Source organism: Diabrotica virgifera, chromosome 7 (assembly GCF_917563875.1).
Source record: "Diabrotica virgifera virgifera chromosome 7, PGI_DIABVI_V3a".
Classification (NCBI taxonomy): Eukaryota; Metazoa; Arthropoda; class Insecta; order Coleoptera; family Chrysomelidae; genus Diabrotica; species Diabrotica virgifera.
The window spans coordinates 179,902,557-179,919,985 of NC_065449.1; the positions used below are offsets into that span (position 1 = coordinate 179,902,557).

General features: G+C 33.8%; 1 protein-coding gene across 1 annotated transcript in view; it reads right to left on the reverse strand.

Annotated features, from left to right (window-relative positions):
- The window catches only part of LOC126888680 (uncharacterized), a 47,912-nt gene extending 34,983 nt beyond the window's left edge, over positions 1-12,929 (reverse strand). The window contains exon 1 of the mRNA XM_050657045.1: positions 12,718-12,929. Within this exon, the coding sequence (XP_050513002.1) occupies positions 12,718-12,929 (212 nt within the window). The remainder of the gene's footprint in view (positions 1-12,717) is intronic.
- Positions 12,930-17,429: the final 4,500 nt, after the last annotated feature.

Here is a 17,429-nt window from a genome sequence, read left to right on the forward strand (position 1 = left end):
TTATAAAATGTCTAAGAACGCCAGTCAAGAGGAAATAATTGTAACTTATTTTTGAAGTTATACTTCTTTGGGCACGTTGGGAGTAAATGTGTATGTGCGCGAATTCATCAAAAGTCTTGGTCCTGGGCGCAGCTTAAACGTTATACGTCCTCTGATTGGGTAATTACAATGACCTGTCAACATTTGTTCAATATGTTGGTTATTTTATTAATACGTCAATGGTTGTGGGTAAACAAATTGTGTGTATATTAGTTTTTATTGTTGTGAGAACAGAGACAAAAAGCAAGTTTATAATTTTATTGTAGTGACTTTTTAAATAGTTTTTAAAAGCAACAGGTACGTAATTATTGTAGATGTTTCAGTATTGCAATAAAAAATTACATACCTATAAATTTGGAAAAGAATTACATACCTATAAAAGAAATAAATTTGGAAAATGTACCTACCTAGCTAGTAGGTAATGCTTTGATTTACATAATTTGATTACCAACAAAATTTCTACTAATCTTCATCTAATATATTGCTTTTTAAGTCTATATTTTGTTGTATTTTAATATTTTAATTCCACAAGAAACTTATTTGATTAAACTATAGCCTCCTCGGAAGAGAGGAAACTGGATTACCAATTCAGTTTTCGATAACTACAAAAATCCAACATTGACATTTTGGGTGTGACAGGACAACAATACCAAAATATTTAAATAATGGCTAATGGGGATTAAACAAAAACAAAACATCATTAGGGAGTGGGCTAGCGTGCCATCAATCGCCAGACTCTTTAAAGTCGAGTAGACTTAAATGTTTAAAGACTCTACTGAGAACTGTAGGTGACAAGAGTTTCTGTGTCTTGGGAAAGAAATAATCTTGTGCCCTGTGTGGACCTCGCTGACATCCACTGCAGTAACACAAGTGATATATATACATATACCATATAATATATACCATATAGCAGGGCAGACACAGCCTCATCACCTCGTTGCCTAACTAGGATTGGTTTTCAAAAACTAAAAAATCTTTCTGAGCTCTTGGCTCAGCAGATAGGCATCTGCTTAAACTCTAAACACCTAGCGAGTTTCACGGAATTTTTATCGGCAACGGTTCGGCAAAAGGAGGATTTAGACAATCCAGTCTAAATACCTCGTTGAGATAAAATGTCACAAATAACTTATCTCAACAACTCATTCAAACAAGACCAAACAGGGGGGGGGGGAATGCGTGTGACAACATAAAAGACCAAAAAAAACTAGTATACTGGATTCAAACGGGATATCAAACTATTTAATCAAGACCAAAAAAAAATAAACGTAACACATGACATAGGAAATACTACATCATTACGTTTTCAATCAACAGTCCTACCTAGGACATAAAAGAATTTCATGAAAGTTCACAAGACAACTTTCACATTTTCAAATCACTAACTGGGATATGCTTTATTTTTCAAAACCGGGGATATGACCTTACTTTTCCAAAACATGAGTAGATCTTATTCTTCCAAACTGGGGTTAGAATACTTTTCAAAACAGGGATGAAAGCAACACACAGGGGAAAGACCGAAGGGACATTGGAAAGAATGACAGTTCCGACGAACGACCACTTCCATTTATCTACCGAAAGCAAGCTTCACCTGTACTCAACGCGGCCAGATCCTAAGCTCACCAGCCTTGTCACAGCTTCTGCTCTTAGCCTACTTTCAATAAACAAACACAAGAGAGGTCAACGAACTATTCGCCAAAAAAATCAAACTCTATCATGGACAGGGGCTAACAGAACAATACGGGATAACAGACTCTAAAATTTCCAGACAAAACAGGAATAGACAAACAAGCAGGGAACAAACAGATTCATAAGACATTTAGACATTCTTCATATACATGGGCTTACAAACACAAATAATTTTGAAACTTGGTTCTTATATATACTCCATATACATGGGCTTACAAACACAAACAAATATTGAAACTTGGTTCTTATATATACTCCATATACATGGGCTTACAAACACAAACAAATATTGAAACTTGGTTCTTATATGAGCTTACACAAATAAAACTGTTCTTGCTCTGACTATTAATGGGAGTGTTCCCAGACAACTGAACAACACTTCCTCATCACGAGTATTACACTTGTGATATGCCAGATACAAGAAAACATACATCATTTTTTTAATAAGTGGAGGGGCCTCGCCACGGTTTCCCTCTTCACTTCTTCATGAACAAGTGGAGGGGCCTCGCCACGGTTTCCCTCTTCACTTCTTCATGGGGTTACTTTTTCTTCACTTCTAACATGAACAAATCCATACATCAAGGGTTATTTTCAAAACAGTGTCGACAGAGTACGCTATCTTCAAATCAAAAAGTGATAGCTTTTCTCCTGGCTGCTTGAAAAAACAAGGGGTCTACTTCTTCATTAATAAGTGGAGGGGCCTCGCCACAGTTTCCCTCTTTACTTCTTCATGAACAAGTGGAGGGGCCTCGCCACGGTTTCCCTCTTCACTTCTTCATGGGGTTACTTCTTCAAGGATGACTTCTCCAACTAACCTGTGGCATTCCATACCCAACAGAGATAGGCTTCGCTGGAAAATCACGGGACATACACTCAGACCATACCGAATTAGCTCATACACGGACCATACCAACTATTATCACACATCTACTCAAACGACCAAATCAATAATCACAAAAAACGTTTATTCTGTAAAAAACTGTTGATCTACAAGAATACATGCAAAAAAATATAACATATTGTTATACTCTATAAGTGGATTCAATATTAAAAACATTTTAATCGTAACTTTTACCAAAATTTTCAAAAAAATTTAACGTTACTTATTACCAAAAATTTAAAAAAAATTTTACTTTACTTTTTACTCATCTGTTTGTCTATATAATTAATCAATATTTTCCAAAAAATTTAACCAATGCTTTCATCATGGGTACAATATCAATACAATATAGTAAGTACGTCACAATATTTAACATACTATTCTGTTGTATGATACATAAAATACAATACCAGTATACTACAGTTTACATAAAATGGGGTTACAATGTAAATACACTATGATGTATGAAATGGTACATGCCTATACAATCAGCAGCACGACCAAATCAACACCACAATACAAAGTGTACATACTTACACCTCTTTGGAAAAATTATTAACATTCTGCAACAAAAACTACAAAAATGGGCTCTTTCATAGGGACTAACAGACTGAAACAGTTTCGGGGGCACTAAAAGACATGAAACAGTTTCTGGGGGCAAGACAAGAGGAATCTGGGCTAAACTACATGGGAAGACTGGGCCGATATTTACTCGGGTCAAACTTCTGGGTGTACGTTACAAGTATTACAAGTGTAACACTAAGTGGGGGGTGGCTAAAGACATTGGGGACTAGTAGATAGGCTAACTACTAGTTGAACATGTCTACAAGCTAGACTTGTAACAATGGGCATACAAAACATGACAAGAGTCGAGCTTCCATGTTGTCGGAAACACCTGCACCACAAACTGAGATCGGCTGCCCAAGACGGGCACTGCCTAACAGTTGTAGTACAAATGAGACCGAAAGGAGGCTAAAAGGACATGGTAGTGGGCACATGCTAATGGGGTCAGGGGGGCTAGAAATAACACGCCCCACGTTGGGCGCCATTTGAAGCGTTTTACCTGTCTGCTCTAATGGGATCAAGGAAAGAACTAACCATAAAAATACTGGGGGGTAGAAATGGGGCTAGTAGAAGGAACAGACACGCAAACCTTCATGCGCAAGACGGCAGCTCATTTTTTGTGCGGTGGCAGGTCGTAGATTCGTTGGGAGGGGTAGGAGGGTTAAAGAAGATTAACTACATAACCAAATAAGCAAAGGATACTTACACAGACTTGAGGACTTTCCTATTATTTAAACAAATTGGGACGCCGTTTGAAAAATCCTCAAATTCTCATATCGAGTACTTACTGGAAAGCAACTGGGGGACATTCATCGTAGATTCCTCGTTGGGGTTAAACTGGGCTACATTTATCTTTGTTGGCTTCTATGCCATTATATTTTCTTCTGTTCTAAAACTTATTCACTTGTATTAGATATCTGTTAATAATTTTCTTAAATAAAGAGGTTACAGAAATAAAGATGTGTACATTTTATAATGTTTATTTAAACCTTTATACCTTTTTATTTTTATTTTGAGAATAAACACATTCTCAAACATGAAATGAACAATAAAAACAAAAATATGGTTTTACAATTATTAACCTTATTTTTAGCAGTGTACCGTGTACCAAAACAAAAATTTGAAATGGCTGTCAAAAGTCACTGCCATTTTACTTTACATAAAAATTTCCGAGAATCCATGTTGAAAACAAAATATTTAATTATGTAAAACCTCTACCAAATTAATATCCACTTTTGAATTATTTAAAATAAACATTATCCATACCTCGTTAAAACAAAATCCTTGTCACATGTCACATTTGGAACTTCAAAATTTTCCATTCGAGATTGGGGGAGGGAAGACATTCAAATCCAAATCATTACAAAACTGGAAACAGGATAAAATTGATACCAAATCAAATATCATCTTCAATACAGGAATGTTACTATAACATCATCAGAAACAGGAAACCAGAAAACCACGCACTTTTTTTTTTACCGCCGGCAAACCAAACTGCATAACAATAGTGTTTCACAAGAATATATCCATGTAAAATGTTGTGAAACTATTGTAATAATATTCCTTGACATGTTATAAATCCATCAGTTCTTCTACCACAAGAAGAAAACCATTTTGCCGGCAAAGTGCGACTTTCTACGAGTCTGTTAGTTGAGTTCCACACAAAAAGATGTTTACTCTTCAGACATATTTTTGGAACTTTCTTATTTTCGGTGGCATACGTACCGCGTACCTAACCTTCAGAAAATTCTCCTACGCTTCAAGCCGATCATTCTTTCGGTTTGACATATGACCAATCGGCGGAGAGAACTCGACGATGTTTCAAAATTCTGACCAATAATATCATAGGGTTTTTAGCGCTCAAAACTTAAGGAAATATACTGGGACCTAACGAATCCTTCCAGAACAATAAATGTTTTCACAATAACTATCTACGTAGTTAGTAAATGCTACACAAATAAATAGGAAATTTCCTACCGTTTACAATGTTGTGAAATACTTTGAAATATTTCGAACAGGAGCGGCTTAGGAAATTTTAAAGATATATAAACTCGCCAAAATATTAGAAAAATAGATATTTTTCTTGGGATAGGATATTAAATTAACGGATATTTTTTTTATAAAACATTGTAGTAGAAATCCATCTGCTACAAAACTAAGAGAATAGACAACTGTCAAAAAAGTTTAAAACTTTAGTTGCTATATCTTTCCACATCATTCATATGTCTCAGTAGCTAAATTCTGCTTGCGGTGAGTTCAAAATCTAACAACCTGATAGACGCAGGTTCAATCCCCAATGCAAATTTTAATTTTTTTTAATTTTTTTTTATACATTTTATGATTGGACTACAAAATGGACAATTACCAACCAGTGGAACAGGCTGGCTTCCGCAAAGGATATAGTACATCAGACCATCTGCTGACAATGAGAACATTGATAGAGAAGGCAAATGAATACCAACTACCCGTATTTCTTGCCTTCGTAGACTATGAAAAGGCGTTTGATAGTATCGAGATGTGGGCCATAGAACAAGCTATTAATAATTGTAGAATAGATTCGAGATATAGACAACTAATACATAATATATATGAAAATGCAACTATGATAGTACAACTAGACGAAAATACAAATCCCATCCCTATTAAGAGAGGCGTGAGACAAGGAGACGTAATATAGCCAAAGCTTTTCAACCTAGCACTAGAAGACGTCTTCAAAACGACAAATTGGTCAACCTATGGCATTAACGTTAATGGCAAGAAGCTAAATCACCTCAGATTCGCTGACGACATTGTGATTATAGCGAGCTCATTCGAGGAACTGCAAATTATGATAGAGGAACTCGCAGGCAGCTCCCAATACGTCGGTCTAAAAATGAACATGAAGAAAACAAAAATAATGACAAACACAGATGACCCCAGACGCATAACTATAAATGGCAGTGAGATAGAAAAAGTCCAGGAATATATCTACCTAGGCCAAATCCTGAAACTTGACAAAGAAAACCAAAGTGCGGAAATTAATAGGAGAGCAAGACTAGCATGGGCAGGATTTGGAAAACTTGGTTGGATACTTAAGAACCGCAAAATACATCAATATTTGAGGACCAAAGTGTTCAACCAGTGCATCCTTCCTATCATGACATATGGGTGTCAAACCTGGACCCTAACCAAGGCAAATATGAATAAACTAGCTACAACAGAAAGAGCTATGGAAAGAGCAATGTTAGGTATACGACTGTCAGATAAAAAGAGGAGCGACTGGGTAAGATCAAAAACAAAAGTCGAGGACATAACAACAAAAGTTGCCAAACTTAAATGGAGCTTTGCAGGCCACACTGTTAGACAAAAAGACCAACGTTGGAATGCCACGATACAACATTGGAGACCTTACCAAAGTAAACGACCGAGAGGAAGACCACAGATGAGATGGGTTGATGATATTAAAAGAGTAGCCGGAACGAATTGGAAATATGTTGCTCAGGATAGAGACCGATGGAAGGAGTTGGGAGAGGCCTATGTCCAAACGTGGACGATAGAAGGCTAAGAAGAAGAAGATGATTGTAAATATATTTATTATATTTTTTTTCAGAACATACATATTTAGTTAAAATTTTTATCAATAGTTATTGTTTAGATCATTTCTTTGTTTCATTTTTCAATGTGTTTGCGTGTGTTTTATTCTTTTATTTTTTTAATTTTTGGTGTTGTTTTAATAAAAATTTTTGGAAAGTAGTAAGTATTAAAATTAGTTTAATATTTAAATAAAATATAAATAAACTGTTTAAAGTATATTGATTCTGTTGAAATCATATAATAGAAGTATAACTTCTTACGTACGTACAAAGTACACACACATTATTTTTTTACATTTTAATAATAATAATAATAATAGCTTTATTGCCCAACAGTTTCCCATTTACAGGACAATGATAAAAATATTACATAATTTATAACACCTATAGGTAAGATTTAAGCAGTAGTACCAAAAAAAAATAACATTAATAATACAAGTTAGACTAAAATTAATATAAATTCAAACCGAAAAAGAAAATAAATTAATAAAAAAAATAAAATAAAATAAAATAAAAAATTAGTGCTTATTTCAGACACTCAATAGCTACTTTTATAAAGTTCCTTTGAGAACATGAAAAAATGTCACAATGCTTACCAATAACATTAAAATTTCTACACATTACATTAATAGGAGCCTTACATAGAATATTTGTACGAGCTCTCATACACCTAAATAATACATTTGTTCTTAAATTTGACCTTGGAATATTAAAATTAATGTTTTGTAATATTGAAATACAATCAATTGCATTATTAACAAGTTTGTACAAAAAAATTAAAGATGCAACTTTTCTTCTTAATTCTAAACTACACATACTAAAACGATCACACAAGTAATTATTATCTATACCTCTAGCCGGATAAAGACCATTTACTTTAAACATTAAAAATTTTAGAAATTTTCTCTGAACGCTTTCAATTGCAATGTTATGACAATCATAGAAAGGACTCCATACAATACTGGCATATTCAAGTTTAGAGCGGACATAAGTATAATATAGCAATGTTAATGACTTTATATTATTAAATGACTTACAATTGCGAATTAAAAACCCATAAGCCTTCAACGCTTCAGAAACTTTAACACACATATGTTCCACAAAAGTGAGTTTTGTGTCAAAAATTACACCCAAATCCTTAACCGTGTTCTGCCTTTCTAATATTTTATCGTGACAACTATAGTTAAATACAAATAAATTTGATTTCCTAGAAAAAGTGACTACTTTACATTTTTTCGTGTTAAGTTGTAATTTGTTGCTGTTGCACCAATTTTCCAATATTTCTATATTCTGCTGAAGTTGGTTACAATCATCCAGCTCCCTAATAGTAGAAAATATTTTCAAATCGTCAGCAAAGCCCAATCTTTCGCATGAAATATTTTCAAGAAGGTCATTAATAAATAGTAGAAAGAGCAATGGACCGAGATTGGAACCTTGAGGCACACCAGACGCAGCAAGATATTTTTCTGAGACATAACCATTATATGCTACAAACTGCATCCTTCTTTGAAGATACGATTTTAACAATAAAAGAGCACTGTCAGTAAAACCAAATGTTGAAAGCTTGCTAAGTAATACTTCATGATCAATTGTGTCAAAAGCCCTCGAAAAATCGGTATATATAACATCAACTTGGCCATTATCGTCAATAACTTCAGAAATATATTGGGTAAAATAAACCAAGTTGGTTACAGTTGATCTTTTATTAACAAAACCATGCTGATGAGATGAAATATAAAGTTGAACAGAAGATAAGATCCTATTATATAATACGATTTCGAAAACCTTTGAAAAATTAGATAAAATAGAGACAGCTCTATAGTTTTCTATTTCTGACTTCACCCCAGCCTTAAATATCGGACACACCCTTGCTTCCTTCCATAGTTCTGGATACTTCATTTGTTGTATAGATTTTTTTTTTTTTTTTTTTTTTTTTAACCCCACATTTATTACAATCTATCTATACAATCTAAACCTAAATGTTTAAGTAGATAATAGACAATAAGTAATAGGACTGACAATAATTAGGAATGACATGTAGGGAGGCATCCAGTGATGCACCCCTTTTTTAAAACTTAGCCTACAACACTGACTATTTCTGACATAAACTTATACACATTAATTTAGTACCTATTGTTCACTTAACTCTAACGGAACTTTTCGTTTTAACCTACGAACAGTACGCGGTTTATTCACTAAATTTTTTGCTAACACGTTTGGATGCACTTTAAGTTTTTCTGTATGTTTTTTCGCGCACTTTTTGATGTCATCTTTGACGTATGGTAGTCCGGCGTCCCGATGGATGGCTTCATTGGTTATGAACCATGGAACTCCTAGTATTGATCTCAATATTTTGGACTGAAATCTTTGTATGATTTCAATGTTGGAATGTGCGGCGGTTCCCCATAATTCTATCCCATAAGTCCACACTGGTTTTAGGATGGATTTGTAGATTAATATTTTATTTTCAGTTGATAGTTTTGATTTTTTGCCCAACAGCCAATATATGGTTCTTAACTTATGACCCAGTTGTTTTCGCTTAGTAAATATATGCTTCCTCCAGTTTAATCTTCTGTCCAAGTACATACCTAGATATTTGACTTCATCCCCTTGTGGGATTCCTTTACCGTTTAAGTATACAGCCGGACATGTTTCCCTACGCGTGGTAAATGTTAGGTGTAGCGATTTGTTTTCATTAATTTTGACTCTCCATTTTGTCATCCATTGTTGAATTTTATTTAGATTATTTTGTAAGATTTCTGAGGCTATTTTGGGATTTTTGTTCGATGATAGTATTGCCGTATCATCCGCAAATGTGGCTGTAGTGATATGTGTATCTGTCGGTAAGTCAGCAGTGAATATAAGGTATAATATAGGTCCTAGTACACTTCCTTGGGGCACCCCAGCGAGAATTTGATGTATGTTTGTGTATTCATTCTCATACTTTACCTGGAAGTTTCTGTTGGTGATATATGACTTTAACAGTATATAGTAATTTGTAGGTAAATTCTGTTTTAGTTTACATAATAGGCCTTTATGCCAGACTTTATCAAATGCCTGACTTACGTCCAGAAATACCGCCGAGCAGTACCTATTATTTTCAAAGTCCTCGTTGATTCTCTCTACAATTCTATGTACCTGTTGTATTGTTGAATGTTGTTTTATAAACCCAAATTGGTGTGGTGGTATTAGTTTTTTGTTTTCTAGTATAGGCATTAGCTTAGTAAGTGTCAGCTTTTCAAAAACTTTGGATACCACGGGAAGAAGACTAATAGGACGGTAGGACTGTACATTTTCTGGTTCTTTTCCTGGCTTTAGTATCATTGTTATTTGTGCTAGTTTCCACTGTGATGGGAAATGACCTAGTCTCATTATAGAGTTAAATAACTGTGTCAGAAATTGGAAGCCTTTCTCTGGGAGTTGCTGAAGAGTTTTTCCTGTAATCAGGTCGTATCCTGGAGCCTTTTTTGGATCGATGTTGTGTTGTATAATATTTTTTACCTCATTTTTTGTGAATCTTTTTTCAGGAAGTTCTAGTTGATAAGGTTTTGTGAGTATCGAAATAATTTCTTGTTCAGTTTGTAGTGAGTAATTTCCCTCATTTGGTGTAAAGACTTTTTTAAGGTGTGTCGCAAATGTTTCGGCCTTTTCTAGAGGACTTCTCGCCCATTGTCCTGTTTGTGTTCTTAGTGGTGGGACTGTATAGTTCTGCCTTCGTAGAGTCCTTGTAGCCTTCCATAACGAGTAGTCAGTAGCTTGAGTTGCATCTAGTTTTTGTAGGTATTCCTGAAAGCTTGCATTTTTTTCTGCTATTATCAATTTTTTTAGGTCTTTTTGTGCTTTATTGAGGTTTGTTTTACTTTGAGGTGATCTTGATAATTGCCATTGTTTTCTAAGTCTTCTTTTCTCAATTATTTTTTCATGTATTGTATTGGAACAGTGTTTGTTCATATGTCGATTTGTAGGTAATGGTGTTGAGTTCCATGCTGCTTCCTGTAAAACTGTGTTAAAATGTTCTACTGCTTGTTCGATTTGTTTATCGGTCTTTAGTGGGATGTCTAAATTGATCTGATTATTTACTTGATATCTAAAATAACTCCAATTTGTTTTGTTGTTGTGTAATATACAGCTCCTTTCTATTTTTGTTATGTTTTTGCTTACAGTTATGATAACAGGTGAATGGTCAGAGGATAAATCGTAACAAGACTTTGGTTTAAAGTATTTTTCATTTATTCCTCTCACTATAGCAAAATCGAGGAGATCTGGAATTTTCGCAGGGTCTGTAGGCCAGTATGTTGGCCCCCTTGTGGTTACTATGTTCAGATTATCTATTAGTATTTCTTTTTGTAGTTCACGGCCTTTGGTATTAATAAGTCTAGATCCCCACATTAGATGTTTTGAATTGTAGTCTCCGCCACAAATAAACCTAGGTCCAAGTGTATCAAAAAAGGTTTTAAATTCTGGTTGTTTAATTGAATGTTTTGGTGGACAATATATAGCTGAAAAAGTTATAGGTCCTGTCCAGTCTTCTACAACCACATTTGTGGCCTGAATATGTGCTTTTTGATAGTGAGTTGTCTGGTAATGTTTGATGTTGTTTCTTATAATGATTGCTGTCCCACCATGTGCAGTTCCATCTGGATGTGTTGTGTGATATATTTTATAGTTGTGAAATTTTATGAAACTTTTTTTCGTGAAGTGTGTTTCTGAAATCAGTATTATGTCTAATTGGTGATTAACTATAAATGCATACAACTCATGTTTGTGTTGTGTCAAGCCATTAGCATTCCATATGGCAAATTTTAGTGTATTAGCCATTAGTTCATTTTTGAGACAAGTGTTGTTAATAAGTTTAGCATGGTGCTCATTTGTTCCATAAGCCCTTTCATCATATTCTTTAACTCCTGCATGTCATTTGCCTGAGTGACCATTGTAATATCTTGTTGGTTGGTATTTACCATTTGAGCATATGTAGGTCTTTGTGTTGTACTTATATTTGTTGTAGCCACTGGTAGCTGTTGGTTTTGTAGTTGATTCGGTGACTCTTTCTTTCTTAAGGTTGGAAATCTTGCTTCTTGCAGTTGTTTATGTACACTGCATCCTCTGTAATTCGCTGGGTGGTTATTACCGCAAAGTACACACTTTACTAGATCAGATCTAATTTTGTTAGGGCAATCAGCTGTTTTGTGATTTAGAGCACATTTTACACACCTGTATTGATGATAGCAGAAATTTTTTGTGTGACCATATCTTTGACATCTGGTACATTGTACTAATTCTCTTTTTAGCCTTGGGGCTTCGACATCAATTTTTGCGTTGAGTAAATATTCCATCTTATAAATTTCTTTATTATTATCTTGCATTTTTAAGTCCACAAAAAATAGTGGTAGGGGTTTTTTTGTAATTCTTTGTAGTATATTCGTTATTTGTAGAACTATATGTCCTTGGCTCTCTATTTCTTTTTTGATTTCTTGTATATTCACTGTAGGATGAAGATGGCGAATCACTACTCTAAAGGGTTTGTCTTGCTTCTTACGATATGTATGATATTCGGTTTTTTTCTCATCAAGTGCTTTTATTATACTGTCGTATATTTCAATTGTTTGGGCCTGTACCTTGACTTGTTCTTCATTCAACACTCTGATTAAATGTTTATCTTTGGCTATAGTGTTTAGTAGTTCGTTTAATGGTTGGATGTTTTTAACACCGGCAATAAATATTGGTGGGGGCTTCTCTTCCTGTTTTTTTTCCTCTTCAGTATCTGCTTCTTGTGTCTCTTCATTAATTAATACATTAAATTTATTTGCTGTTGGTGTGTTGAGCCAGTAGTTATCTATTTTGGTTTGTTTAAGTTTGGAATGTTGTTCCGGACTGGTTCTCCCACGTTTTTTATTTGGAACTATTTGCCATTCTTCATCATTTGCTTTGGATGTGGATGGGGGTTGATATTGTGGTAATGTACTTTGGACTGAATACTGGTATTGAGGTTGATATAACTGCATTGGCTGGTTTGGCTGGCTTGGAGCGAAATTTTGCTGAATTTGTGATGCAGGATGTGGTCCCATTTGCATTTGTTGTGGAAAATATCCTAGTTGTTGAACTGTTAAGTTTTGGTCGCTGAGGTTCATTTGGCTAGATGTTGGACATTGAGAGTATGGAAATGGATACTGATTATATCCGTTCGACATTTTGATTTAAATATTAATATTAGTATAAGGTGTTACCTTGATTGGTGGATTCCAAAAATAAAATTCACAACACATTTTTTGACACAATCGCCAGCACTAATATTAATATACTTTATTTTTATTATTTAATTTGTTTTGAAATAATTAATTTGGTTGATTTAAATATATAAAATCTGTTTTGTATCACTACACCAGATTTATTTTTAATATTTCAAGTCCATTAAGGTATAATTAGCTTTAAATGGTAAATTGATAACAGTAATTGTTTTATCTACAACCGTCCTCGATCAAGTTTGGACGACTACTATGTTGTATAGATAAGTTTATAATCTTGGTTAAAGGTATGACAAATGCACCAGCGCAATCTTTAATAAGAAACGAGGGAATCTTGTCAGGGCCTGATGTCATCTTATCTTTTAACTTTCTGATAGCAGCATTTATTTCATCCTCTGTAACCGATTGAAAATTAATTGATGTCATATATGGGTTTATTGGATAATTGCAACCACCCCCATCATCAGAAACTAAATAAACACTACTGAAAAATTCCGCAAAAGCATTCACTATGGCTTGCGGATCTTTGTAATCACTTCCCTCAAAACTCATGTTTCCAGGAATTCGTGATGATTTATTTCTAGAGTGAATGTAAGACCAGAACTTAGTTTTGTCTTGAGAAATATTTGTTTGAATATCCTCCAAGTAATTGTCAAATGCCACCTTGACCTGATATTTTATTAGTCGTCGTAATCTTTTAAACTCAATAAAATCGGAATGAATCTTAGATTTTTTATATTTGCGTCGGAATTTAACTTTTAGTTTTATGTTTTTTATAATCTCGGAATCAAACCAAGGTGGATATTTATGAGCATGGTTTTTGTAAACCGGAATATGCTTATCAAAAATGTCATAAATTTTATTATAAAAAGTTTGTACAGCAATATCTACTTCGTCGCAGCATTCGATAAAACTCCAATCACTCTGTAGGATACTTGAATATAAGTTAACAAAATCTGCATTCCTAAAATTATAAGCTTTATCAAGTGAATTTGGAATAAAAGTTACTTCTTTAGAAAATATGCTGTTAAAATTTATTAGTAGAGCCGGATGATGATCATCCTCAGCTACAAGAGGCAAATCATCGTGAGACACAGTACATTTTATATTGGATGCTATCAAATCAAGTATTCGTTCAAGTATATTTTTTATATTATTATATTGATCCAAGTTATTAGTATTAAATAAATTTAAAATTGCTGCAGTTTTTCTATCCGATATGTCATTCTCAATAAATTTAGGCGCATTAAAATCTCCCAAAATAATCACAAAATTATCATTCAAATAATCAAGTTGCTCTAAAGATTCAAAGAAAAATTCAAAATCTAATAAACTTAACTTATCAGGAATATATAATACCATTACATAAAAAACGATATACCTTATGCTGCATTTAATAACTAACATATCAATTAATGGAAACTGAAGATCAAATGGTGAAGTATCCATTACCTCGGACTTTATAAAAATTTTTATTGCAAGCAAAATGCCACCGCCTTTTGTTTTATCCACTAAATCAAATTTACGATCTTTTCGATGTACATCGTAATCATCAGTAAATAATTCATTACTGGATACTTCCTCATTTAACCAAGTTTCACTTATAGCAATTATATCAAATTCAGAAACACTAACAGCAGCCAAAAAAGTCTTCAATTTACTGTTCAATCCACGCACATTTTGATAGTAGCATAATAAATCTTCTTTACAAGTTGAAAAGCTGTTGGGATTGTTCAGTTTAAATTTTGGACTATTCTTGGCACACCATTAATATACTTTATTCGGAAGTTTTGTTGGCCGTCCGAATTTTTTACAATAAGTTCCTCTTTTAATTTTTTATAATGTGTAATTTGACGCGGAGTGCGATCACTCGCAACAGAAACATTTTTATAATTTCCATTCCTAAGAACTTTTGAATTGCGAATTAATTTTAATACTTGATTTTCATCGCGTAAAACTACTTTGATCGGTCGAGTTCTTCCATCAGAAAATCGGCCAACCCTAAATAGCCTCAGATTTGAAATATCAAATTGCGGATCTAAGAGATTAATAATTTTATTAACCTCCAGCTTATCATTAGCGACTTCACCCTGTTGACTGTGATCTGGAACTCCAAAGATGACCAAATTTTTCTTGCGTCTATTTCTGTCGTTAAGTTCCTCGATGACTTCTTCTAAATCCACCTGCTGTGTACTAGGTTGTATTTTCACATTTTCAGCTTTCAACTCTTGAATATCATTTTGAAGTGATATAATTAATTTTTTCAAATCGCTTATTTGATTGCCAATTACTCTACAACTTGAACAAGACCAATTATATCCTTTATCAGGATCACTCAGGACTCGGAGTTCCTCAGATGTTATGTTAACACAAGCATGTCGATAATGTCTATTGCAGACCGAACATTGAATCATTAAGTTGGTTTTAAACGATTTATTACAACACATACAAATTTTTGAAGGCATGGTGTAATAAGAATAAAACAATAAATGAAAAAAGAGTAATACACTAGCACGCCACTGGAACCAGCGAAAAAATCCAAGTTGATTCTGTATATAAACAGTAGTTCTTTTTTGGTGAATATGTTTTAATTACACGATCAACGCAAAAAAATGCATTTAATTGTTTCACTAAATTGTCGATTAATAGTCTTTGATGGCAATAATTCAAATAAAACTTAATAAGTAAATACCTTATTTCCAGCAAAAATCAATTAAAAAGCACGGGAGCACCAATTTAACGTGTGTTGACCAATTTAATGGTCATTATGAAAGAAACAGCAAAAAATATTTGGATTACAAACTATTTTACTTGTTTAATACAAATTGACTTCCTTGATCGAGCATTAGCTTCAAACCAACCCTACTCTGATATTTCCCCTTTTCCACTTTCGATGACGTGCGTGTCGTGTGTGTAATTCTTGTTTGACACCCAAGATGCGATGCAGGAAAACTTTCCACGGTTTCTTTTACTGCCTCTCATCCGAGGGGTGAATTCTGTGACAATGGAAGTGGAAAGAGCTCTTGTCTGCTAAAATACACCCTCTCATTAGGGTGTGGGTTGAATTGGCGGAATTATACGTTCCTCCGTCTACGTTTTATGTTCCTCCATAATATAGGAGAACTAAGAGATTAGAATTTTTCCCGGAAAATCTGTTTGAGAATCTGTACTATATATTCTGGAATACGGTGCTTTATGGCAATGTACGAAAATTAGGTTAACTACGGATTTTTGTGTAAATTTTGTGTAAAATGGGAAAAAAACCCGTTGATTGGAAAATATCCTTTTGTGAAACAGAAACAATGTTTTATTAAAATCTGTTCGTAGATTATTGTTAAATGGCGCGGAATTTTGAATTAACGACTCAAAATGTAAAAAAAACTCATTAAATATACACTCCTGGTCAAAAAAAAATCCGGCATTTTGTATGTTGTTTTAAATTTTGTCAGTGTATAGTAGTTTTAATTGGGAGGAAATAAACAATAATAATAAAACAGGTTCATTCACAACAATAAAACGATTTTGTAATGTTTTTAAATTACCGCGCCACCAGTGAAACAAAATTTTGACATTTGGCAAAAATGACACTTTTGTCTTGTTTACTAGCAACAAAGTTTTTGCATTTTTTATTGCTTTTACGATAAGTTTGATATTTATTCGGGTATATTCAGATCACTGTTTATTAGTTTTTTCATATCGTGTTAGTATGATTCCCGAAAATAATGCAAAAGTTTTGGCATTACATGAAGATGGTCGCAGTGTACGTTATATTGCAAATTATTTGAATACTGCCAAAAGTACCGTCCATGATGCTCTTACTAAGTATCGTTCGACTGGAGAATACACTAGAACAGGGGTCACCAATTAGTTTCCCTGAGGGTCCGTTTCGAAAACCTATGACACTTCCGGGGTCCGGATTTAATGCTGCCTGAGTCTGGTTGTTCTGATTCAGTTTCTTTGCGGATTCTTGTTAAGAAATATCCCCTATTGGGACCGTGCAAGTTCGGCAAAGCGACCTCTATTTCTACGCTCTGTACTTTTATTCGCACTTTTAATTATATTGGCCAATTATATTAGTTCTGGTTGCTAGATAATTGTCACGGCCATAGTCCAAAAAAATAATAAGAAGAAAAAATAAGATGCAGGTTATGTTATGCAAACGTAAAGAATTGTATGTATAGTCTGTCTATATGTATGTATAGTCTATAGAAAAGTTATTTACCAGCAATTTTATTGCTGAAATCGAAGCTTATGGTTATATATATTAATAATATAGGTATGCAAAGTCCGCAGATAGTGTGCTACTTTTTTTATTAACAAAATGGCGCCCCCAAATCGTGTTTTTTCAATTTTTGCTCCATAACTCCGAACATTTTAACTCTACACCAAAAAAAACCCTAATCAAAATTCACCGAAATTAAATTCTGCATATAGACATGTTTTTCC